At 41.3% G+C, this 23,928-nt stretch overlaps 3 protein-coding genes and 1 long non-coding RNA gene across 16 annotated transcripts in view; 1 reads left to right on the top strand and 3 right to left on the bottom strand.

Moving 5' to 3' along the window:
• Window positions 1-13,416, bottom strand: part of SNX29 (sorting nexin 29) — a 497,538-nt gene extending 484,122 nt beyond the window's left edge. For 8 of the 13 annotated variants that reach the window (XR_010590846.1, XR_010590847.1, XM_065558885.1 and 5 more), the window contains exons 1-2: window positions 13,084-13,416; window positions 1,490-1,551 (exon numbers count right to left, since the gene is read on the bottom strand). Coding sequence is in view for 8 of the 13 variants with exons in the window: in XM_065558885.1 (XP_065414957.1) it covers window positions 1,490-1,551; window positions 13,084-13,276 (255 nt within the window). In the remaining 5 variants the exon portion in view is untranslated. The other 5 variants (XM_005307585.5, XM_065558889.1, XM_065558888.1 and 2 more) reach the window with 5 other exon arrangements.
• The window catches only part of LOC135973815 (uncharacterized), a 1,510,190-nt gene that overhangs the window by 440,840 nt on the left and 1,045,422 nt on the right, over window positions 1-23,928 (bottom strand). The window lies entirely within an intron of this gene.
• On the top strand, window positions 13,595-16,786 carry LOC135973819 (uncharacterized). Its single transcript, XR_010590848.1, has 2 exons — window positions 13,595-13,748; window positions 15,576-16,786. It is a non-coding gene; the product is annotated as an uncharacterized LOC135973819 (long non-coding RNA).
• Window positions 15,216-17,847, bottom strand: TNFRSF17 (TNF receptor superfamily member 17). Its single transcript, XM_065558900.1, has 3 exons — window positions 17,067-17,847; window positions 16,588-16,734; window positions 15,216-15,838 (listed from the first exon to the last, which is right to left on the bottom strand). Exons 1-3 carry the CDS (start codon window positions 17,182-17,184, stop codon window positions 15,570-15,572), a joined length of 534 nt encoding a protein of 177 aa, XP_065414972.1. The 5' UTR covers window positions 17,185-17,847; the 3' UTR covers window positions 15,216-15,569.

Raw genomic sequence — 23,928 nt, forward strand, 5'->3', positions numbered from 1 at the left:
ACAGCAGCAGAGTCTAGATGCACTACTAAATTACTGCTGCTTCTGAAGCATTATAACAGACGAGCCAATATCTATCATACATATCATTGATTTATATTGCCACATATAGTTGTCCTTGTATAGCTTCCTTTTAGTTATAAGGACACCAATTAAAACTTGGGGAAATTAAATAAAGTTCTGTTTTTCAACAAAGAAACATTCTGAAAATAAAGACTTTAAAAGTTATTTTTAAAATAATTTTAATAAGTCAAGTAACTTCTCTGTTAACTTGTCTGGAGGGTCAAGGATCCAAAACCGGTTTCATCAAGATGATGATGTTCTCCATTTCTAAATCCAATTACTAATTCAGGCTTAAATCTGCACACACTTATTGCTTCCAGGAGCAGTATGTACTTCAGTGAGTAGTCACAGAAGCAAGGACTATATACCCTGTATTGTATCCAGGATTGCACCAAAACTCACAAACAATAATAATTTTGCACTTGGGACGGGGAAGAAAAGAAGTGCATCATACCTGCATTGTCTCTATTTAACATTATGGGATAGAGAGACAAGCAACGTTTGAAAATAGCAAAAAAAAAAAATCAACATATATCTGAATTCAAAGTAAATAAGTTACTAATGTAAACTGTTTACCACTATCTCCACTACCAGCACACAGTGTATTATCAAACCTTTCTATCTTTTAGCTGCTAACTGAAAATCTGTCATATTTGGCAACCCAGATATCAAAAGCATTGCATTTTCCTAGATTATTTTATTAATGTAACCAACTTAGAATTTTTTTATTCTAAACTTCCGAAAACTTCCACACATTTTTTAAAGTTGTCAGAGATTGCTCAAAACATTTCTGAGTTAAGCTATTTAATTATTTAACTTATTTGCATGTATTTCCTTGTAACAGGGTTTCAAGAGTTTTGACATTCAGTTACAGAATTAGGGCAGAACTATGCACAGACGTAGATCACAGAAGCAGGACCCCATACAGAACACCAAACTTCCCTTCACATTCTACCCACAACCCTCCAATATAAGTTGATCATAACGGTCCCTTCTAGCCTTAAAAATCTATCAAGTTCTGGGTTTATAACATTTGAATGAACAAAATGCCATGCCTATATGGGGCCAGGAGAGTGCATTTTTTAACTCTGTAGATAAAATGACATTAAAATCCTAATGTAGACAAGGTAAACTGTAGTTTTAACAGCATTTTAACTGGTCAAGGTAAATCCCAGGCTCCCTGCTAGGGTTTACCTCAACTATAACTTGCCTCGTCTGCTCTGGGATTTTAATACATTAGCTAACACACCTTTTTTTCCTAGAGACCTGAGAGAACTTCTTAAGAAGAGCAAGTTTCCCACTCTATCTATTGAAGAGGGGAGGGAAGAATAATAGCAACTCTTGACAGAAACATCAACTCAGCATTTATACACTGCCGAAAGATTTTTAGAATTGGGGCAAACTTGCATTTATTGTTTTGATTTCTTACCTGTTTAACTGCATCCAGTAGCCGCTCTAGAAGAAACTGTCTTTTGTCATTGTTCTGTGAGCCTAAAATTCAACACAGCTTTATTATTTTAACAAAAATATATTAGTCCCAATTCTGGAAAACTTTCCTCACATGTACTAGTCATCCCACGGAGGTTAATGGAAGTACTTCTACGAGTAAGAGGATGCAGGATCAGACCTTTGTTTTGTTTTTTTTAAGATACCCTTTATTTAATATGCAGAAACAATGTATCTGATTTTAATACGTTATTCTTTTTGTGGAATCAACAAAAATTACCCTAGAGTTCTTAAAATATTAAGAACAGTATTAACATAGTCTTCTCTGTGTTAAATGCCAGTCAGGTAAAATTAATTACCGGTAGTAAGCAAGCCACTACACATAAACATTAATGCACAGGCCACATTTAACTTTTTAATCTAAATCATTTCAATATGCAGTGTCAACTTTCACACCTTGCTTGGATGAACACCTCTTATAAACATGTCTGGCTGCACACAAAGCTTGCTGTTTAATTAGGCTAAGTCACTGAGTTATATGCAGTGTTGTCGTACCGGTTCCAGAATATTAGAGAGACAAGGTGGGTCCGGTAACATCTTTTATTGGACCAACTTCTATTGAGAAGAGAAAGAAGCTTTTAAGCTTACACAGACCTGAAGAAGAGCTCTGCGTAAGCTCAAAAGCTCGTCTCTCTGACCAACAGAAGTTGGTCCAAAAGATATTACCTCACCACCTTATCACTCTAGGCCTTAAGTTAGACCATTTTGTGCCCACACTTTTCTTCTTCTTCTTCCTCCTCCTCCCATAGAACATTCAGCTTAATATAAAACTCTGACCTTTATATCAGAATTCTAACTGAATAAATTTCCCTCAAATTTCCCTAGCAAAACCTACTGCCCAAACAACATTGAAGAACTGGAGAAGGTATAAGGGGTGGAAAACATTTCTCTCTTCTTCTTGCAACCCATCACCCTGGAGGACCTCCTGCACAATCTCATATATGTTCTATTCCTGCACAAAGCATCTCCAATTTACCCAAGCAGGAGAAGAGATTAGAACTGACCACAATTCATTCTGTGGAAGCTGCTCCTCTCCTGCAGAGTAATTTTTAAAACCCAGACAAGAGTTGGACTCAAGAAAACACAGGACGCCTGTACCAGATGTGAATCCATAATTAAAGAAAACAAGTATATTTTATTACCTAAATTACTATTATCTAATTACATAACAGTTTAGTGGTGCTTCACTTGGAAACCACTGCTATTTTCCATTATTAATTTACAGAGGGTTAACTTTAGATTTTGAACTTTGAATCAAGTTGTGCAATCATTATGAGGGTTTTTTTTTGTTTTTTTGTTTTTTTGTTTTTTTTATAAGAACTCTGTACACATGAATGTGATACTAGTAGCTCTGGCTAGAGTCATCAGACAGTTATGCCAATGCACATCAGCCATGACCTGTATAATCGTTATTATTTCAGTCCTGAGAATTTTTATCAGAGATTCCAACTTTGCTGAATTAAGTCATATTGTACTATGGCTTTATTTATATTTTTAGGGAGTAAGTAATCTGTAGGTCTAAGTGTGCCACAACTAATCAAAATCACTTACAAAACTGTACAAGAAAAACATGCCAGTGAGAGTACACGCTTAATAAAATCCAGCCATAAACAAAACCACATGCATGCCCCATGTTGCCTCAGTCTCATTCCTTCAATACTCCCATTTCTTTCCAGGTAACTGGGAAAATACAACGAGATGCTTATCTTAGGGTATGTCTACACTACGAAATTAGGTCGAATTTATAGAAGCCAGTTTTATAGAAATTGGTTTTATACAGTCGATTGTGTGTGTCCCCACATAAAATGCTCTAAGTGCATTAAGTCGGCGGACCGCGTCCACAGTACTGAGGCTAGCGTCGACTTCCGGAGTGTTGTACTGTGGGTAGCTATCCCACAGTTCCCGCAGTCTCTGCCGCGCATTGGAATTCTGGGTTGAGATCCCAATGCCTGATGATGCAAAAACAGTGTCGCGAGGGGTTCTGTGTACATGCTCCATCAGAGCAATGGCAGACAATTGATTCGTGCCTTTTTACCTGGGTTACCTGTGCAGACAACATACCACGGCAAGCATGGAGCCCGCTCAGCTCCGTTCAGCTCACCGTCACCATATGTCATCTGGGTGCCAGCAGACATGGGGCTGCATTGCTATACAGCAGCAGCTCCTTGCCTTTTGGCAGTGGATGGTGTATTACGATTGGTATCCATCATCGTCATATTCCTCAGTGAGTTCAGTCAGAGGCACCTGGGCAGACATGTTTTGTCTCCTGGAGACTCAGTCCTGCCGGCAGTCCTATTGAACCATCTTGACGATGATGGCTAGCAATCGTAATACAGCATCTTCTGCCAAGCACCCAAAAGATGCCAATGGCTATCAGTCATGCTGCACCGTCTGCTGCCAGCCTAAGATGTAAAAGATAAATGGACCAGATTTGTTCTGTATTCATTTGCTTCCCCCTCCCTCCGTGAAATCAACGGCCTGCTAAACCCAGGGTTTTGAGTTCAATCTTTGGGGGGGCCATTCTATGTGACAGTTGTTTGTGTTTCTCCCTGATGCACAGCCACCTTTGTTGATTGTAATTCCCTGTAAGCCATGTCGTCACTTGCCCCTCCCTCCGTCAGACAATAGTTTTGCGCCTTTTTTCAGCCCAGACGCCATAGCACTGGGATCATGGAGCCCGCTCAGATCACCGCGGCAATTATGAGCACTATAAACACCACGCGCATTGTCCTGGAGAATATGCAGAGCCAGAACATGCCAAAGCAAAACCTGCCGCGTCCACAGGTTCGGCCGATCGCAGCTCCCACTGGCCGCAGTTCGCCGCTCCAGTCCAATGGGGGCTGCGGGAAGCAGCCCAGGCCGAGGGATGTGCTGGCTACCGCTTCCCGCAGCCCCCGTTGGCCTGGGACGGCAAACCGGGGCCAGTGGGAGCTGCAATCAGCTGAACCTGCAGACGCAGCAGGTAAACAAACCGGCCCAGTCCGCCAGGGTGCTTACCCTGGCGGGCCACATGACAAAGGTTGCCGATCCCTGTAATATATAAACACAAAATAGTATTACAAGTCTCAGTTAACTGTTATGATCCTTTAAAGCAGGGGTCTCAAACTCAATTTACCTTAGGGCCAGTGCCAGTCCTCAGGTCCTCCCAGCGGGCCAATGTCACTCATGTCGCCCAGAACCCTCCCCCCCAAAACTCCACCCCCCACCTGCCTAAGGCTCTGGAAGGGAGTGGGGGGGGGGGAAGTCTGGGGTGCAGGCTCTGGGAGGGAGTTTGGGTGCAGAAGAGGTGAGAGGTTGGGCTCTGGGAGGGATTTGGGTGGGGGAGTGGGTCTGGGGTGCAGGCTCCGGGAGGGAGTTTGGGGGCTGGGGGGACAGGGAGGGGTGCAGGCTCAGGGAGGGAGTTTGGGGGCAGGAGGGGGGGTGTGGGAAGGGGAAGGGGGTGCAGGCTATGGGACGGAGTCAGGGGGTGCAGCGCTTATCTGGGGCTCCAAGGCAGGGCGGGCCAGGGGGCCTCCGCGCCCTGCTGCCCCCAGGCACCACCCCCACAGCTTTCCATTGGCCACAGGGGTGCTCGGGGCAGGGTCAGCGCGCGGAGGCACAGCCCTGTCCTGCCCCGCCCCACCTCTGGGCCACAGGAAGGGGCCGGCAGCCACTGAAGCGAGCAGGCAGATGCTGCTCAGCTGCGCTGCGCTGCCGGGGCCCCTGGCGGGGGGTGGGGGGGAGGAGTGCCCAGGGGCGGCAGGCAGGACCAAGGGAGAGACCCAGCCCCAAACCTGCTGGAGCCCCACGGGCCACATTGGGGAGGCTTGTGGGCTGCAGATGGCCTGTGGGCCGGGAGTTTGAGACCCCTTCTTTAAAGTCCTAATGATACCCCTTGAGAAGTCTTAAAAAAACACTACTGAAAGCCAATTTTACCTATATTAATTTTTTCTTCTTTTAAAAAAGGATACTAGGGATATTTGCATAACAGTATCTTTGTTGTTTTTAGTATATCAGCCCCTGATTATCTCACTTGAAGTCCTAATTCTCCATTCATAGCATCACAGTTGGCTGCTGTGGAGAAGAGTGTGATGAGAGGTGGAATAAGACTTCAAACGAGGAGTCAACAACAGGAATGAATAGCTGACCTTGAAAACAATACGCATACAAGATACGCATGCATAATTACTACTCCTTTCTAATGGAGTCTCACAACTGTATCTGAGGACATAAAGAGGTCCAGAATATTTTTCAAAGATTTTTAGGAAGCATCAGTTAGTTCTGAGGTATTATTGTCTACAGTAGCACCCTAATATTATTTACATTGTCTTCAGTTCAATTATCTATGCTATTATGAACTGCCTTGATAGTTTGAAAGGCTAATTGCCTTATATGAATGAATGCAGCCAGTTTTCCTGTGTATGCATAGGAAATAGAAGATCAGCTTCAAAGCAACAATATACGCTGCCTATTCTTCATCCAGGAAAGGTCTTGCTGTGGCAATTGTTATCAAGAGGCTTATCAGCTTGCCAGAAGACTCTAAAGAAAAAGCCCCGGGCCTGATCCTTTTTATCTCAGGTCTGCTTAAATTTTGACAGGCAAGGTCTAAGTCACAAGAGTGAGGTCTCCAGGTTTACCCTGGAATTCTAATGGAAGAATTTGAACAAACTCTACACCTGGACTAACTATTGGACTATAACTTTTTTAATTGATTCCATAAAGACTTTTTACAAATCACCAGCCTCACAGTCTTTGCTATGAAACTGACCTCAGGACTTTTCACATATCTGTATGTATATTGATCTCTTAAACACTGCAACTCTCTTCCTTCTTTTTCCTTTTGTCATTAAAACCTTTAGTTTTAGTTACTAAAGGATTAGGATCTGCATGATTATTGGGTAAGATCTAAAACTCATGATGACCAGGGGATCCTTTGGGACTGGTGGACCTAAAATATGGTAAACCTGGTTTTCAGTAACCATTTACTATATTACACTTGGCTATCTAGATAGAGGTCAAGAGCTGGAATACTTAAAGGGGACTGTATTTGGCTTCTTGGTAACCAGTGTGGTATTACAGAAGTTGTTTTGTTACAGGCGTGGTGAATCTAATAAAGAATAAATCACCAGTCTGGGGGATTGTCTGCCCTATTCCTTGCAGTCTGTCCTGAATATAGCATCCTCAGTGTGGCCCATTCAGGCACCCAGTCATAAGGGGGTACCAATTAAGAGGGTTCCATTTCACAATTTACACACAGCTAAAAAGTTATTGTGATGCCAAGTCCTAAAGCTGGGTGGCTAAACTGCTCCCATGCAAATTCAAATAGCAGTAAATTTGCAGCACCATATATATTACTGGGGTTTTTTTACATTAAATATGTCACACGGAGGGGAGGAAAAGTTATATTTAGATTATTATGTAAAAAAAAGGAAGTCCATGCAGAAGTCTAAAAATGACAATGAAAATATGCGTTTAAAGAAGCAAAAACTAAGAAACGCATGAAGAGTCTCCTTCCCTTTAAAAGTAATCAGTTTCAAAAAGTGAGCTAAAATTAGTTTCAGGTACTGCACCTGCCTCTGAGTCACATCACATTTTTGGTGCTTTTACAGACACACTTTTCTATTTTTAAAATGTTTTTCCTGTCTGTATTGTATGAGAAAGATCCAAACACACACGAGTAGAAACTGACTGATTATGCAAGTGGGAAAAAAAAGTTTTCGTCTAATCCTTCTAAGTTACAGTGATTTTAAGAACTATTTGTAGAAACTATAGTTGAAATAACTCAGACAGAAGTATGATTTTTAAACTGATTGTGTCCCTTTAATTCATCCTAATACACCCAATCACTACATATGCAGCAAATATGATTAAATTCAGATACGAACAAAGATCAGCTTTTAAAAATTGTATTTGAATTTAGTACTCAATGGTGCTGCCTTGAATTAGTCATACTACAGAAAGCTTTAGTACCTAGCTCTGTCAATATACCTAATTCTTGTCAGACCATACTGATACTATTTGAGTCCTCATCCTCTCTTTTGCAAAGACAATTACAGTGAAGGCTGTGGTGCACAAATAGAGCTTAAAATGAGACTCTTCAGGTTCCTGTTTTCTTGTAACCCAAGTCAGGATTTGAGTCAGTTTCAGAAAGTTAAAGGCAGATACACTTCTTCACTGCACTACCCAAGCAGATAAAATCATCTTGAATAAGTGACAAGTTAAAGACTTTGTTGGCATTAAGGCTAAGTTTACATTAGAAGCATAGTAAATCTGTTGTATCATTTCACCTAGTGTCTTGTAATGGTAAAAAAAAATTAGGCTTGCCAAGCCATACAATTGACCACCTGTTATTTGACAAGGATCAAATACTGTCAGATATTCCACCAAGAATGCCCTGATGTAGATGACAATCAAAAAGGTTGGCTGCATCATGGTGTCATCTGTTAGCAAGCCTACTTAAATGTACTGATCACTCACTTTAACATATGCTAATAGCAACTGTTTGGAAAAAGGTGAACTAATTGAAAACTATCAGAGGGGTAGCCGTGTTAGTCTGAATCTGTAAAAAGCAACAGAGGATCCTGTGGCACCTTTAAGACTAACAGAAGTATTGGGAGCATAAGCTTTCGTGGGTAAGATCCTCACTTCTTCAGATGCAAACTTGTTGTAGCTTTTTAATTGAAAGCTTAGCATCTTGACTGATTGGAATCTCCAGAACAAACAATATATGTATATATCTGTATCTTTATTTGTATACCTGGCCATCACTGTACATGGCAGTTTACAAAACACATTAAACAAGTTAAAAGATATGATCCCTGCCTCAAAGAGCTTAAATCTAAACTGACTAGACACATTTACAGAAATTAACTCAGAAAAGAGTGGGGGAGAAAGAGGAGCATTCAGTCATTAAGTCTCCTCCCCTAACTCACAGAAAATATGCACAAGCCATTAAGACGATTGAAGAATTGGCCTATCAAGCATAAGTGCCTTTAAAAAGGACGCTCAGAGTTTTATTGTGTTTAATTTTATTTTACTTTTTCATTGTAACTGGTTCAGTCTTGAATAATGTTCATGTTTAAATGCTAACCCATTGCTAAAAAGGGTAATGAGAGTAATTATTTCTTTCATTTTTTAAAGATTCATTTCATTGTGTTTCCTAGTCTTCTGAATTGAAACTTGTTTTTTATAATTAGGCATAAATATCTAAGGCTAAGCCTATTAGAGACCATAACATCTTACACTTTTGTGTTACTATTCTAATAAATTAGTGCTTTAAAATATTTGACCTGTTATTTTTGGACCGCTCAAATGCCAACCCTAAATATATATACAGTATATATATACACACACAGCAGACCCTTGCTAGAACGCGTATCTTTATAGCGCCAATTCGGTTATAGAGCGGGACTGCGCATGGATCCCAAATGTAATTACTGTACCTTCATTGGAATCCATGGTTACGCGGTCCCCGCGTTAACGCGGGACCGCACATGGATCCAAAACCCCGCGTTCTAGCAGGGGTCCGGTATATATAATTTATTTTTAGGGTTGGCATTTGAGCAGTCTAAATATATAAAAACACACACACACACACACACACACACACACACACACACAAATCTTGTTTAGCTAAAGCCCCCTTTGTCAAACCACCTCCACATCTAAAATTAGGCTATGTCCCCTGATATGAATCACTTACATTGAAGAGCCTCCAATTCATATGGATAAACCTCTCTCATTCTGTTAATAAAACTGGGTTCTGTCACACAATAACCTAAGAAATTCCACAGTGCGCAGACTCCAATATGCAAAGTTTGGTAATTACAGTCAGCAAATGTAGTGAGTTGATTATTTGTGTAATGGTCCCTGACAGTTTTAGCTATTCAATACTGTACATGGCAAGTCCAAAATGCTATAATAGCCCCACAACTGAATACAGTTCGTGTCTATATTAACTGGGGTTGTCATCTCACCCACAAAAAAAATATTCTAGCATGTAAGAGTAGATCATGACTATTAATGAAGTAGATATAATTGTACAGGAAATATCTATCAGGCAGTATTTCATACATGACTACAGTTCCACATTCTGTTAAAAGGACATTATCAAAAAAATCACACCATAAAATACTGAATCTATGTTACTAAGGCAACAGATTAATAAAACTAATAAACTTACCAGTCTAATTAAATTTTTTTTACTTTTGTACCATATTTGCATTTCAATTTGAAAAAACAGTGGTCAGAGGCAATTCCTGGTTCTCACACACTAACATTTATACTTTTAGAGTTCATAATATTATAGAAAAATGATTGACAAAGTTTTAACTGACTTGTTTAATGCATGCAAATTGTCCTATTCATCTTTAGTTTTAAGACTAAGATTTTAGACTAAATATAAAGAACAGTGAAAATCTTGATCTTAAAACAAAAAAGATGCATTAAACAAATCAGTTAAAACTTTGTCCTTAATCATTTTTCTATTATATTATAAACTCTAAAAGTATAATGCTACTGTCTGACAATAAATGATTGTGTCCCAGCCTCAAAAAGAGACATACACCTCTACCCCGATATAACGTGACCCGATATAACACGGGTTCGCATACAACACGGTAAAGCTCTGACACGCTGCTCTGAGCAGCATGTTAAGGGTGCCGGGACTGAGGGGTTGGATAAGGGGCAGAGGGTCTCGGGGGCGGTCAGGGGCTTCCCGCCCCCAGGGTCTAGGAAGCAGAAGCTGTGGGGGGTCAATTTGGGGGGCCCCCGCAGTCCCAGAGTGGCCCGGGGGATTAGCGGGGGGCCGAGAGCAGCCTGCTCTGCTTCCCTCGCCCCGGCCCCAGCCGTGTCGCTTGGGGGACACAGCTTGGGGGAAAGGGATCCCCACCGCACTCACCGGCAGCGGCGGAAGCGGAGCAGCCCTGCCCCAGCCCACTCCACTCCGCCAGCTCCCAGCCGCGGCGCTCCGCTTCCCGCAGCAGGTGAGTACAGGACCTTTCCCAACCCACCCCCTGCACCCCGAGCGACACAGCTGGAGCTGGGGCAAGGAAAGCAGAGCGGGCTGGGGCCGCATCGCTCTGCTTCCCGCTGCCGGTGAGTGCGTCCTTTCCCCAACCTCCCCGCACTCACCGGCGGCAGGAAGCGGAGCGCCGCGGCTGGGAGGTGGCGGAGTGGAGCAAAGTGGACTGGGGCCACGTTGCTCCGCTTCCCGCCGCTGCGGGTGAGTGCCTGTCAGGGGGCAGGGATAGGGGTCGGAGTGGTCAGGGGAGTTGGGTACGGGGTGGGGTCCTGGGGGTGATTAAGGACAGGGGTCTCTGGAGGGGGTGGTCATGGAACAAGGAACAGGGGGTCAAAGCAAGTTCGATATAACGCGGTGAGATTTTTTGTCTCCCGAGGACCGCGTTATATCGGGGTAGAGGTGTAGTTGAAATAGATTACTTTTAAGTTTGCCTAATTCTCTACCTAAAGACAAGTGTGAATATGATGCATACTTTCTCTTTCCTGCTGCTCTGTTCCGTGACGCCCAAATTTACGTTCCCATAAACCCTACTTTTTTCAGAAGAAAGAGTTATATTAAAATATGTTTCACTTTATTGTTTAATTAACTCATAGATTTTGGCAAGATTTACAAGTTCATAAAGGTAGGTCAAACGTTTGGCCAACCATCCTTAATAACGTTGCTTTATGCATAATCCTGTCCTGGATAACTGAAAAACATTTCAATTTAGCGCATCATACATGTCTCTCTATTGGTAAAAAACAGATGAAGGCTTTAAAAACAAAGATTTGGTAATTCATAAAAATAGTGACAAGAAATATAGTATATAAACAAACTATAGACAAAACTGCTGCTAATAAAACAGCTTTCAGAGTTTTTCGTAGAGATGTCAACTGTTATTTTTAACTGTAAAAGGAAATTCCATTGCTCAAGTGTGCAAAGACTTACCACCCAACAACAACTTAAACCCTGATCCTACATCCAGGTTGAGCTAACTGCAGCAACACCTAAAAAGCAGATGCAGGCCCCTATAGGTTAAGAGGGTAGTTTTGAAGTATATATGTATATAGTGGCAAAACTTGAAATGAAGCCAAACATCTGAGAAAAGATTTTTTGTGTTTTGAACGTTTGAATGTTACCTGCATTTCACAAAATACTAATAACTTTCCCTGCAGGTCTATTATCATCTTTTTCATCTCCTTACAAGTTAAAATTAGAAAAGTTATTTATCAAAATAAATACAAATGCCAGATAAACTGAGAGAAAATGTTACTAAGATGCTTTCACTTTCATCTGCTGTATAGTTTCTCTTTCATAGCCAATGTAATTCATGAATCCACATGGGGTTTAGCTGCCTCAGTTAATACTTTAAATGTTAAAATTGCACCTTTCATCAATAGGGGTTAAACATTTTGGCAGTAGAGTTAGAACAGAACCCAGGACCTAATTCCCAATTAACTGCTGCAGAAAAAAGGACAATCTCAGGGTCAGGGATGATTTCCCTCAGCATGCTATTTGTGTTTTATGAGCAACTCTGACAGGTCTTATTTCAAGTCAATTTTTATAACTACGTTATCTCTCTATTTGAATGAAGAACGTGTCAATCTGCATTTTGAAATAATATTTAAAATATCACTCACGTAAGAATACCCTTTGAAGATAACTATTGTTAACCGTTACTATCAGTCCTGGTATTTCAACTTGTGTGACCAATACTCACCCTTCCCTCCATCTCAGAGATTAACCTCCATGCTGATTCTCCCCTAATCCCTGGAAGGATAGAATTGCCCTAGATACAATATTTACAAGATAAATGGCCAGTTCAAGAAAAACTGAGGCCTGTGGAAAACTGTACAATTCTTCCTCTCTCATTAAAATCTTAAGATTCAGTGAACACCATCTTGCCTCACTTGACCTTAAATACCCTGCAGTTAATTTAGGGTAGAAGGAAAAACACAATGTGTCCAGAACTGGTGTGTGTATTACAAGAGTTACAGGTGGAGGTTTCGTATTGTCACTTAAAAAAAAATCACATCAACAAACACGTTTCTTTGCTCGGGTTACTAACCACACCTCAGTGTATTAGTCAAGTAAAAATATTACGTTATTTATGCTCTGTTTACTTTCTGCACTTTGCTCAGTTTAGACAACTTTGATGCCAAAGCAGTTGGCCTTACAGGTGTTTACAGTCCGTGTGGCTCTCAGGGGCTCAGCGCTGCAGGGTCTGGGATTTCACACGTTGCTAGAGGGCTGAGCTTCACACAATCAAAATGAAGGGGGAGAAGGGGAGATGCGCCTCACGCAGGTCTCCGAAGTAGGAGGGGCCACCTCCCTAGTGCCCAGGGGCTAGGATACCCCTCCAGCACGTCAGCCTATCCCCAGCGGGAGCCGACAGCCTAAACCGGCCCGTAGCACCGGATGGCACGGGGCGCGCCATGACCCCCGGCAGGCAGCACCGCAGAGAGTGGGGAGAGCGGGAGGGGGAGGCTGTGACGCAGGCTGAGCCCCCATCCCCGCGAGCTCGGGCGGGCACTCACCGCTCATGATGCCCTGAGTCCGGTCCCTCCCCGGTACTGCAGCTAGCCCCCCTGCTCCCGCTGAGACAGCTCCACGGAGGGAAGCGGGGCCGGGGACACACAGAGCGGACACCCCGCCCCGGAAGTGAAGCCCCGCCGCCCCGGAAGGTAAATACTGGAGCCTGAGGGCGCGCGCGAGAGAGAGCTTCGACATTCCCTCCGTCCGCGCCGCGTGCGCTTCCCCAACCGCCTCGCAAGAGCGCTGAGAGCTGCCTGGCCTGGGGAAGGGCGCTCTCGCTGCGGGGTCCTGTGATGGCCCCGCTCCTGGTGGGCGGGTCTCTGGCTAGCTCGAGGGCAGGGTCTCCTGTGCCCCGCTCACTGGGGGAAGGGCCTCATTCAGCCTCTGGCCGTTCCCAAGGCCCCACTCCCAGAGCCGTTTGGGGAGGTGGAGGGCCTGGGGCTGCTTGGAAGCAGAATAATAACCACTTCAGTGGGAGATTCAGGTCCAGTTTTCTCTGCTAACTAATTACCTGGGTTAAAGAATCAGAGGCAGTCAAGGAAAAGGAAAGCTGGTGCTGTCAGAAAGCAAAAGGCCAGGTCAAGATTGTGGCACTAGCAACTTCAGCTTGGGGAGAACTGGGGTATCCATGCAAACTTTGCATCATGCAGGTTGTTGTGGTTTTTTGGTAAGGTGAACCAAAAAGCAGAATAGATTATCAATTGTGAACCTTGTTTCCACTCCTGAACATAGAAGTGCTGCAAAGCCTGATCTGAACTTCATTTCTTGGGACCGGCCCCTTCTGATGGAACTAAAGTAGAAACCTACATCTACACATTCACAGTTCAAGCCTATCTAGCGGCAGCATGAAGCAGCACTTGAACTCCAAGCCATTCTACTCTTAGAAACATAATCATCCAAATGTGAACATCCACAATAGATGTAGTCCTGTGGTAATTTGGAAGCTTCTGCAGTATTTCTTTTCTAATGTGCTTCATAAAGCAACTTCCCCTTCACTGATTCTTTGCATGTACAGATAATGGTTTCAGAGCAAAGCGGTATCTTCATAATACTAATTTGAAATTATAAATACCATATATAAATAAAAGATGGGTTAAACTAGTGAAAAATAAAATATTCTAAACTTTTAAATACAGGTGTCAGGTATCATTTAACCAAAAATAATCCCAAATTGTTGAGGTTTCAAAATACACAGCACCAAGAATAACTACAAAAGTAATTGGAAAAACTAGGTACCAAAGCAAATAAGAATAAAATCTTTCTTTGATTAAGGGCTATATCCACACATAGATCCAAGGACTTGTACAGGTCCCAAGCACAAATGAAGATTAATGCAATTGTTGTAACAGAAACAGTTACGGTACATCTTATTTAGATTCTCATGATGTATGGCTAGGCCAAAATTTTCAGACTTGTGTGGCCTGAGTTACGCATCTAAATCCATAATTAGACGCCTAAATATGTGGCCTGTGTGTCAGAAGTGGAGAGTGTGATGTTAAGCAAGTTTCTTAATCTTTTTCCTTTCAGTTCCTCAATTTCCCCACCTTTAAGATGTGGGTTATTCTTGTCTTAATTCACTCATGATTGTTCGTTCACTCTGAGATCCTTGGATGAACAGTGCTCTAGTAGTACAAAGGTGATTATTGCTGAGCACAAACAGCCTTCATTGACTTCAATGAGAACTGCAAGTGCTCAGCAGCTATGAAAACACTTATTTAGGTGCCTAAGCATACCTAATTTGAGGTTGAGTTTTTAGCATGTAGCTAGTTGATACTACTAGTAAATCCCTGCTAAGTACAAATAGATCATTATGGAGCCCATGCTAAAATAGGGAGATTTTACATTTTTTGAAAATGTTTGATTCATAAAAGAAAGCCCTCCTCTACTATCAGAAATCAGATTGGCAATTAGAGGCTATGCAATACCATCTCCTCTTCCAGTATAGCTCACAGCTGCTATCTTAACTGGGTATAACTGCATATTCCATAAATGTATCCAGTATTAGAGCACTTCCTTTGCAAGCATTCCCATTTTCATTGGGCCCCAAAGTCTCAGAACCTGGATCTCTGAAGTGGTACAAAAGTGATGCTACATACCATTTTTTTTTTTTTGCACCTCTCAGTACTACAAAAACATTTTGTACAAGATTTATTTGTGTGACATAGTCATTAAATATATATTTGAGCTTGCTTATTGATGGCATTTATGCACATCCAACCTTTTGTCTAGTAAATATAGTCTTTAATGATAGTGCAGAAAAGTTTTCCCCACATAAGGGTTCTTATAGCTTATAAGTTCCAGTAAATAGCTCCCAAGAGAGACTAAAATTAGAAATAATATAATACCAATTAAAGTTAAATGCAAGAGCTATAAAGAAACCACATATACTATCCTTCTCTACTGACAGCAAATAATAAAATTTATGAGTATACTTATACTGGATGATCTGATTGATTATTATGTAGTAAAAAATGCTTCCATTTCCCTATCACAGAGTCATCATAGCACCTGGAATATAGCTGCAATATTCAGAAGTCTTTGTGGTGACCAGAACAGTAGCTCCTTCCTCTGTCGCTGGTAATGGGAATGAAGTATCAAAGCCAGTTTGGAGTTTCACCAAGTCACAGTCCCCGCAAGTGCATTCCTCCACTGAATACATCAGTGATGCTTCACTTTGGAGGGAATCTCCAATTATATCTGTATTCACACTGGTCTCAATATCAGCCTTGAGTATAACATTCAGCTCCACTGCAGACTCTATGAAGATATGAAAAGATATTTTAGTTCACGTGTCATGCTATCTCAGTAGTAAAGTCAAGTCATAGAATCTACTGAACGTGTCCCCCGCTCCCGAATTTAGGATGGGCATGTATGGAATCTATTATATATATACTATCATATACACAAATAAAATTAACAGAAGCATGTTTTGCTGTAAATATCTATGGATATGAAAAGGTCCAAAATTAATTTAATTCTTTCTGCCACAGGGAAAATATCCTTTATATATGGCTTTGAGAGGCTACAGGGTTGAATCAAGTCAATTTACACTTTACAAGCTGCAAGGCTAATCTTCCATTTTTATTCTCCCTCCGGGTAAAATTCCTTTTGACTTCAATGGCAGGAAGGACTGGGCCTTAATAAAGAAATTCTGTTAAGCGTTTATAGCAATTTTCCAATGCAAAATAGGATAAGCAAGTTAAAAATATATATTGAAATAAAAAAGCAAATGTGATTCTGTAGCCAAGACCAGCGGGCTCCTAACTACTATTGGCTATAATATGATATCCTTATTATATTGGGAAGTACTTTTTGCCACAGTTAGCCCCATTGACTTTAGTTCATCTATTTGTGGAATAATGTACTCTCCAACATGAGTAAAACTATCAGAATCTGGTGATGTAGGCTATATTAAACATTATAAATTAAAATAACATAGCAGAAATTCACAACAATCTGAAAATATTTTACAAAGAATTGTATTTATTGACAATCATATTTTGTACCTGTGTTTTTCAGTTCTTCCTTTGATTGTTTTGGGTGCCGCATTTTAAACAAGACCATTAATATGAACACTGTGAATGTTAAAATCACTCCTATTCCCAAACCGATCCAAAGAATTGCATCTGATACTTTTACTTGACCTGTAGTACCTTTTAAAATAAAGGAGACATATTATGTACATTAAAAACAACAAGCAATTAATATATAAATACGTGGCCTAATCTATAAGCCTCTCACATCTCTAAGGAATAATTTCTTTTTCTGGTGAGTGACAGCTAGGTAGCTTGAAACATTTACTTTTCCTAACATAGTTCAGTTGATATATAAAATACTGTGTTTAGGTCTTCAATCTTGTACAGATTTTATACTTGGTCTTGTAAACTTTAGTGTCATTTTTCATGGTTTATATTTAGAATCAATGCAAAGTATAAATGTGAAAATGCACAGCACAAACAAATAATGTTACAGAATTGGTACTTACTCTCATTACAATAGCTCTGACATGAAAAAGGTGGCTTACTGGAACATCGAAGGTGACAGGGTATACAAGATTGCAGCAAGCTGTCAAAATACTCATTTTTGAAGCAATGTTGAGCCATCGGGGTCAGTAATTAGTGAACTAGGAAGCCACAGAAATGGTTAAAGAGTAAGGACAAGCTAAGGAGGAAAAATGTTTCCACTTCTCACTTTGTACAAACAGTAGTAAGTGTGGCCAGCAACACCAGCTAAATATCAAGGTTCTTCTTTAAAAGAGTATATTAAATAATAGGGATTTCACCCTGAGGCTTCTCAAGGGACTCTGTCTGCTCATTTGAATAGCAACTGCAGATTCAAGTTTCTAGAAGGACCATCCAGCTGGATGGAAGTAATTTTCAATGTAAATTCTGTCTGAAACAGAAACTGATTATTTATAGAGGACATTTCTCAAGCAGGTGCTAAACACTACACACTGTAGAAAAAGTCTGAGGATGCCTAAACAAGCATTTTCATTGACAGGTAGTCCCTTTCTTTAGGAGTTTGTTGTATTCTTTCTCTCGAACTGATGGATCCATACCAATTATATCTCATTCTAGACTGCAAACTTCTCCATGAAGCATTGGTTTAATTTTTATTCTTTTCTGTTCCATTGCCACCACCAAACAACATACTGTATTGTTGATGAATAGAGGAGAAAAAAGAGGACAAAAAGAGCCTGTGTTGTCTAGTGGATAGAGAAGGGGGCAAAGTCAGTACACCTACAGAATGTATGCTTGGTGAGGCAGGTGCTGTACCCCTCCTCCTCTCGGATCCTCCGCTTCCCATTCGCTGGGCTGGGAGGGTGGGCGGGCTGATTGTTTCTCAAGTTCCCTTCCCTGCCACCTTTTTAAACAACTCCTCAGCTTTTCAAGCTGCCCTGCCCTTCCTCTCCTTACTTGCAGTTTTTGGATGCTGCAGATCTGACCTATTGCTGTTTTGGGGTCAGGATTGAATTTTTCCCATTGGCCCAAACTGGCCAAGGTCTGCTGGGTTTTTTTGTTTGTTTTTTCACTTTCTTTGCAGTATCATGGAGGCAAAGTAGCATTGAAAGGAATAGGACTTGAAAGTGTAATAATAGGACGTTTATGATGACTGTTTAGCTCATTGCAACTTGCAGCTAGTGTCCAGCATGGATAAACGCTAAAAGGGCCAACTCCCAGAGGTAAATGAGGCCTAGGACTTCACTGGTTGACTTTGTGTCTATTGGAGAAATGGAAACCTTACATTGTCATGGATTGAGATCCCTCCTTGCTATCCTTGATCCCCCCACCACAGGGGGAGAGTGTGACAAATGTGGACATTTTCTGTAATATTTTTATGAGCTATTTTTGACTCTCTACCTACCACCTTGGCACTGTTACACATTGGGGGGAAAGAATTCATTTTCTTGCTAGGACATGAAAGATCCAGCTAGGTATTTGAGACATCTAGCTGTTGGATTGTCTGGGCAGGAATCATTTGAATGGATGACCCTACATAGACAAATGGAACCCCAATGACTGAAAATTAACATCTAGCTGCAGAGGCAGCTGAAAATGTGAATATAGCACAATTGTGTCCAGAGAATTAAGATAAGAAGTGTCAGGTGGCTGTGTTATGAGCTGAACACTCAGAGACACAAGCTCTGGCCTAGGAATAAGATAATGGGAAAGACAGAGAAATGAAGCAAAGATGGTTTCTACAGCAGCTTGGTTCAAGGGAGCCCTGGCTTTAGTCTCTCTGAACTCTGTCTTAACCTTTGCTCCTCTATGATAACCTAAGGACTTTCAGATTCTGTAGACCAGGTGATTAACAAATTGTTATCCTGTTTTTAAAAGACTGCCTGGTGTCACCGCAAATACTTACTGAGAGCATTGTGCCCTGAAGGAGCACAAACCTCCTGCAGGAGTCTGGTTTGGCTGGATTTGGTCCAGGGAGCCATGGAGAGAAACAAGGATTGCTGGCACCTGAAGGCCTTGTTTCAGAGTTGTGGAGCCACAGACATTCCCTTGTGGAACTGTGTGGACACTTGGGGTCTGGCACACTAAAGGGGTCACTCCCAAGGGACTGGTTACAGGTCTCGTCTATGCCCTAGTGCTGTGAATGCAAGACAGAGGGCAAGAGGATTCAGAAGTGAGCTGAGTTTTGGGGTTCGGCCAAGGAGGGTCTACCCCAAGTTATTGATTAAATAGTAGAAGCCTTGTAACCCCCCACTGGACACAGTCAAATGGTTGGTGTGTGAAACTGTATGGGGTGTATAGCACACATCCCGGTGTTAAATTAATAAAGTTGTGGTCTGCCACTTAATTGGATCCCTGCGTCTTGTCATTAATTCACTTGCATATACTGATACTCAGTTCTCTTATTGTGTACTAATGGCAATTATTATGATTTGGCTATAATATTCCCTTTTTTAAATACTTATAATAATTAATTATTGCAGATATAAACTGTGATAAAAGTTTCTGTGTATACAGAATACATTCATACTGAAGGACAGATGGGAACCTGCATACTCTCCTACCCTCTTTCCCCATATCCCACCACACCTGTGCTTGGTCAGCTTCATTTAGCTTTTCATTTTAATAAGTCATCATAAAGATGTTTTGTAATTCTTTACCTGAATGGTTCACAAATGCAAGCCTTGAGAGGATCCAGCAGCAGGGCATTCTCCCTAATAATCCTGAAACTAAAGCAGGTCCAGCAGTCCCCACAGCACACAATTAAATATTCCCATCTTCCCTAGTGGGAACAAAGGTGAATCCTCACCTCAAACATAAGGAAGCAATGATCTGGCCTGGGTCACTTTCATCCCTGAGTCACTAATTCTGTCAAATACACAAGATATGAAGTGTTCCCAGTTGTATGCGTAGGGCCTTAATTCACCTGGGATAAGCCCATGGTTCTCAATAATGACCATGAGATTTCAAAGAGAGAAGGTGAGTGAAGTAATATATTTTATTGGACCAACTTCTGTTGCTGAGACAGACAAGATTTTGAGCTTACACAGAGCTCTTCAGGTCTGGGAAACTAACTCAGAGTAGTTTCCCAGACTCGAAGAAGAGCTCTGTGTAAGTTCAAAAGGTTATCTCTCTCACCAATAGAAGTTGACTGAATAAAAGGTATTACCTCACCCACTTTGTCTCTCTAATATCCTGGTACCAAAACAGCTACAACAACACTGCATACATGAGATTTCAGGTCAGTCCAGAAAATCCAGTGTCCACATGGACACTGAAGTCACTCAAGGCAATAGGCCTGGATGTATTTGAGTAAAATACTTACTTGTACCCCAAGCTATTCCAGATATGCAGACACTCCTTCAAAAGTGGCCACTGATTCTGAGTGCTTCTGTTTGTGGAGTTATCTACCCATAAATTAAAGCTCCCAAAATCAGTTTTTAAAATGTTGGCCTGAAACTATCTTGACATTTACACTAGATAAACAACCTAGAACAAAACTGTCATTGAAATAAGGAATGCCCTGCATCTGAAATTGGTTACAAATGGGTAACTTTCTCACCCTAACCCACCCTGGTCTTCTTTTGCACTATGTATCCATCTAGAGCAGTGGTTTTCAACCAGGGGCACGCAAAAGTCTTCCAAGGGGAACGTCAACTCATCTAGATATTTGCCTAGTTTTAGGCTACATAAAAAGCACTAGCTAAGTCAGTACAAACTAAAATTTCATACAGACAATGACTTGTTTATACTGCTCTATATACTATATTATATGGCAACATAACGTGCGTATACGCACTGTATTAGACATGCGTTTTATGTCATTTACTGATGTATGCAAACACATTAATGAGGTTGAAGTTGTCATAGAGATTCAAAATATTAGTGTCACAGCCTTGCATGGATAAATTCAGATCATTCAGATTGCTAAATATATCTGTGAAGTAGGCAAGTTGAGCTAACCACACAGTATTGTCGAACACAGAGGCAAGAGGGGATGAATGATCAAAAAGAAATCCGTGAACATAAGCAATCAGCTGAGCTTCTCCACTAATATATGTGGACTCATCAAGTGGAAGGGCAAATCTTTTTGCCTTTTTATGTTTCTCTACAAGTGGGGAGACAACATCCTCAGCTATATTTTCAATTCTACAACACACAGTGTCATTTGATAAGGGTACTTTCTTGAGAGTATCAGCTGCTTTTTTATCAAGCATGTTTTCTGCAAGCACCGTAGAGGCAGGCAGAATAAGATCTTCTGAAATTGTGTACAGCTAATTTGATTTTGTTACAAGAAGGGAGACAGCATATGAAGCTTCAATTGCTTTTGTAGAAATACTTGAAGCTTTTTTCATCTTAAGCTGCTAAGTCTGGAACTCAGAAAGCTTTCTTCAAAAAAATTATTCTGTGTTATCTGCATGCACGGGGTGTTTTGTCTTCAAATGTCGTTGCAAATGCGCTGGTTTCATACTGTTATTTGATAGAGTTTCTCCGCAAAGAAACACAAAGCTTGAGGTAGATTACTATTTGTAGAGATGTGAATCCAAAAGCAATATATTGTTTGCGGAACTGATTACATTTTTTTTCAGTCATTTTCAATTTCTTACCATTTTCAGGTTTCAGAGTAGCAGCCGTGTTCGTCTGTATCCGCAAAAAGAACAGGAGTACTTGTGGCACCTTAGACACTAACACATTTATTAGAGCATAAGCTTTCGTGGGCTACAGCCCACTTCATCGGATGCATAGAATGGAACATATAGTAAGGAGATATAGATTCACATGAAAAGGTGGGAGTTGCCCTACCAACTCTAAGAGGCTAATTAATTAAGATGAGCTATTATCAGCAGGAGAAAAAAAACTTTTGTAGTGATAATCAAGATGGCCCATTTCAGACAGTTTGACAAGAAGGTGTGAGGATACTTAACATCGGGAAATAGATTCAATGTGTGTAATGGCTCAGCCATTCCCAGTCTCTATTCAAGCCTAAATTGATGGTATCTAGTTTGCATATTAATTCAAGTTCAGCAGTTTCTTGTTGGAGGCTGTTTTTGAAGCTTTTCTGTTGCAAAATTGTTACCTTTAAGTCTGTTACTGAGTGACCAGAGAGGTTGAACCGGACAGTCTCTATGCAAAAGAATAAATAGACACAAATCTGACATCAGGAATCATAACATTCAAAAACCAGTAGGAGAACACTTCAACCTTTCTGAGCATGCTCATTTTCCTGAACAACTAAATCATTTCTCTCCTTCTTAGGGAAGTGTTTGCAGTTAGCTTCCCAAGAAGGTCTTCTGGACAAGACATCAGCCTTAGTGTGCTTGTGCCCAGACTTCTATGTGACTGTGAAATCACAACCTACAATTCTTCCAACCACCTGGCAAGTTGCCCTGAATCTAAAGAGCAATCGAAGGGATGCATGGTATGTCCTGACCACAATCTTCTTCTAATGCAAATAATGGTGAAAATTTTCTATAGAGTTAACTACTGACAGAAGTTCCTTTCGGGTAATGCAATAATTTCTCTCCAGAGAATTTAGACTCTTACTGTAATAAGTCCCCACACTCTCAAGTCTTTTGCTTTCTAATACTTATGTCAATACTGCCCCCAAACAGTAAGCACTAGCATCTGTATAATATGAAAGGAGTTTAGGCTAAGACAGGAGCCACCATAAGAACTTTTTTCAATTCTGAAAATGCTAAATCACACGCTGTTGACCACTGAAGTAGTTTCCCTTTCTCCCCCATCCTACGCAATGGTTTTGTAATACTGGCAAATCCACAAATAAACCTTCTATAATAGGAGCAGAGCCCTACAAAACTCGGCACATGTGTGAGTGTCTTCTAAGACATTGTCCAGTTCTGAACAGCCTCAATTTTCTTTTTGTCAGTGGAAACTCCCTCCTCACTGTGTGCCCAAGGTAAATTCCTTGTTTTGAAACTACTCACATTTGTTTAGGTTCAGTTTGAGATTAGTAGCCTTAAGCTTATCACAGACCATTTATAAATTTATCAGTTCTTGTTCAAAGGTTAGCATGCGCCACCATATCACTAAGTAAACAAACGGGACTAGAGAAGCATGCCCTGCAATACCCTCTTCAAAAAAGTCTCAAACATGGCCTGGCAATACATAAGCTAAAAGCCATCACTTTAAATTGCCACAGGCCTTATCCTGCTGTGAAAAGCAGTCTTTTTCCTGTCCTTTGGATCCGCTCCCACTCACCAATACACATCTTTACGATCCAGTGTGGAAAACCAGACTGAATGTGCAACAGCATCCAGGGTATCATCAGGAGCGCCGCCAGCTTTTCTGCCACCCTAGGCAGCAGAAGGTCCCGCCCCGAAATGCTGCCCCCCACAGAGACAGCGGAAGGTCCTGCCGCCGAAATACCACCGCGGTCGCCACCCCCCAAATTGTAGCACCCTAGGTGACCGCCTAGGTCGCCTAATGGGTTGCGCCAGCCCTGGATATCATATATTTGTGGTAATAGATAAGAATTCATTTAATCTTCTATACAGACATCCCCCGACTTACACAATCATTCCGGTCTGGAAAGCCTTGCGTAACTCGAATTTTGCACAAATGTATACCCGTACGTTACGCAAAAATTTCCGCAACTCGAAAATCCTATTTCTGGCTTATGGAACTTTTTCTGTAAGTGTGAATTTGCATAAGTCGGGTCTTGCTTAACCCAGGGAGCGTCTGTAGTCCACTCTGTAATAGTACGCTACATTGCATTATACTGTTCTGCCAGTAGGTGGTGTTATGTGCTCCATAACTTAACTGAGCATACAATATACCTGACAGTGCATTAAAGATGTATCTCTCTGGGGTGGAAGTTCTGTAACCAATCCGTATCTGGTACATCACACACACAATCTGGTGCTGCCA

Source organism: Chrysemys picta, chromosome 10, assembly GCF_011386835.1.
Source record: "Chrysemys picta bellii isolate R12L10 chromosome 10, ASM1138683v2, whole genome shotgun sequence".
Lineage (NCBI taxonomy): Eukaryota > Metazoa > Chordata > Testudines > Emydidae > Chrysemys > Chrysemys picta.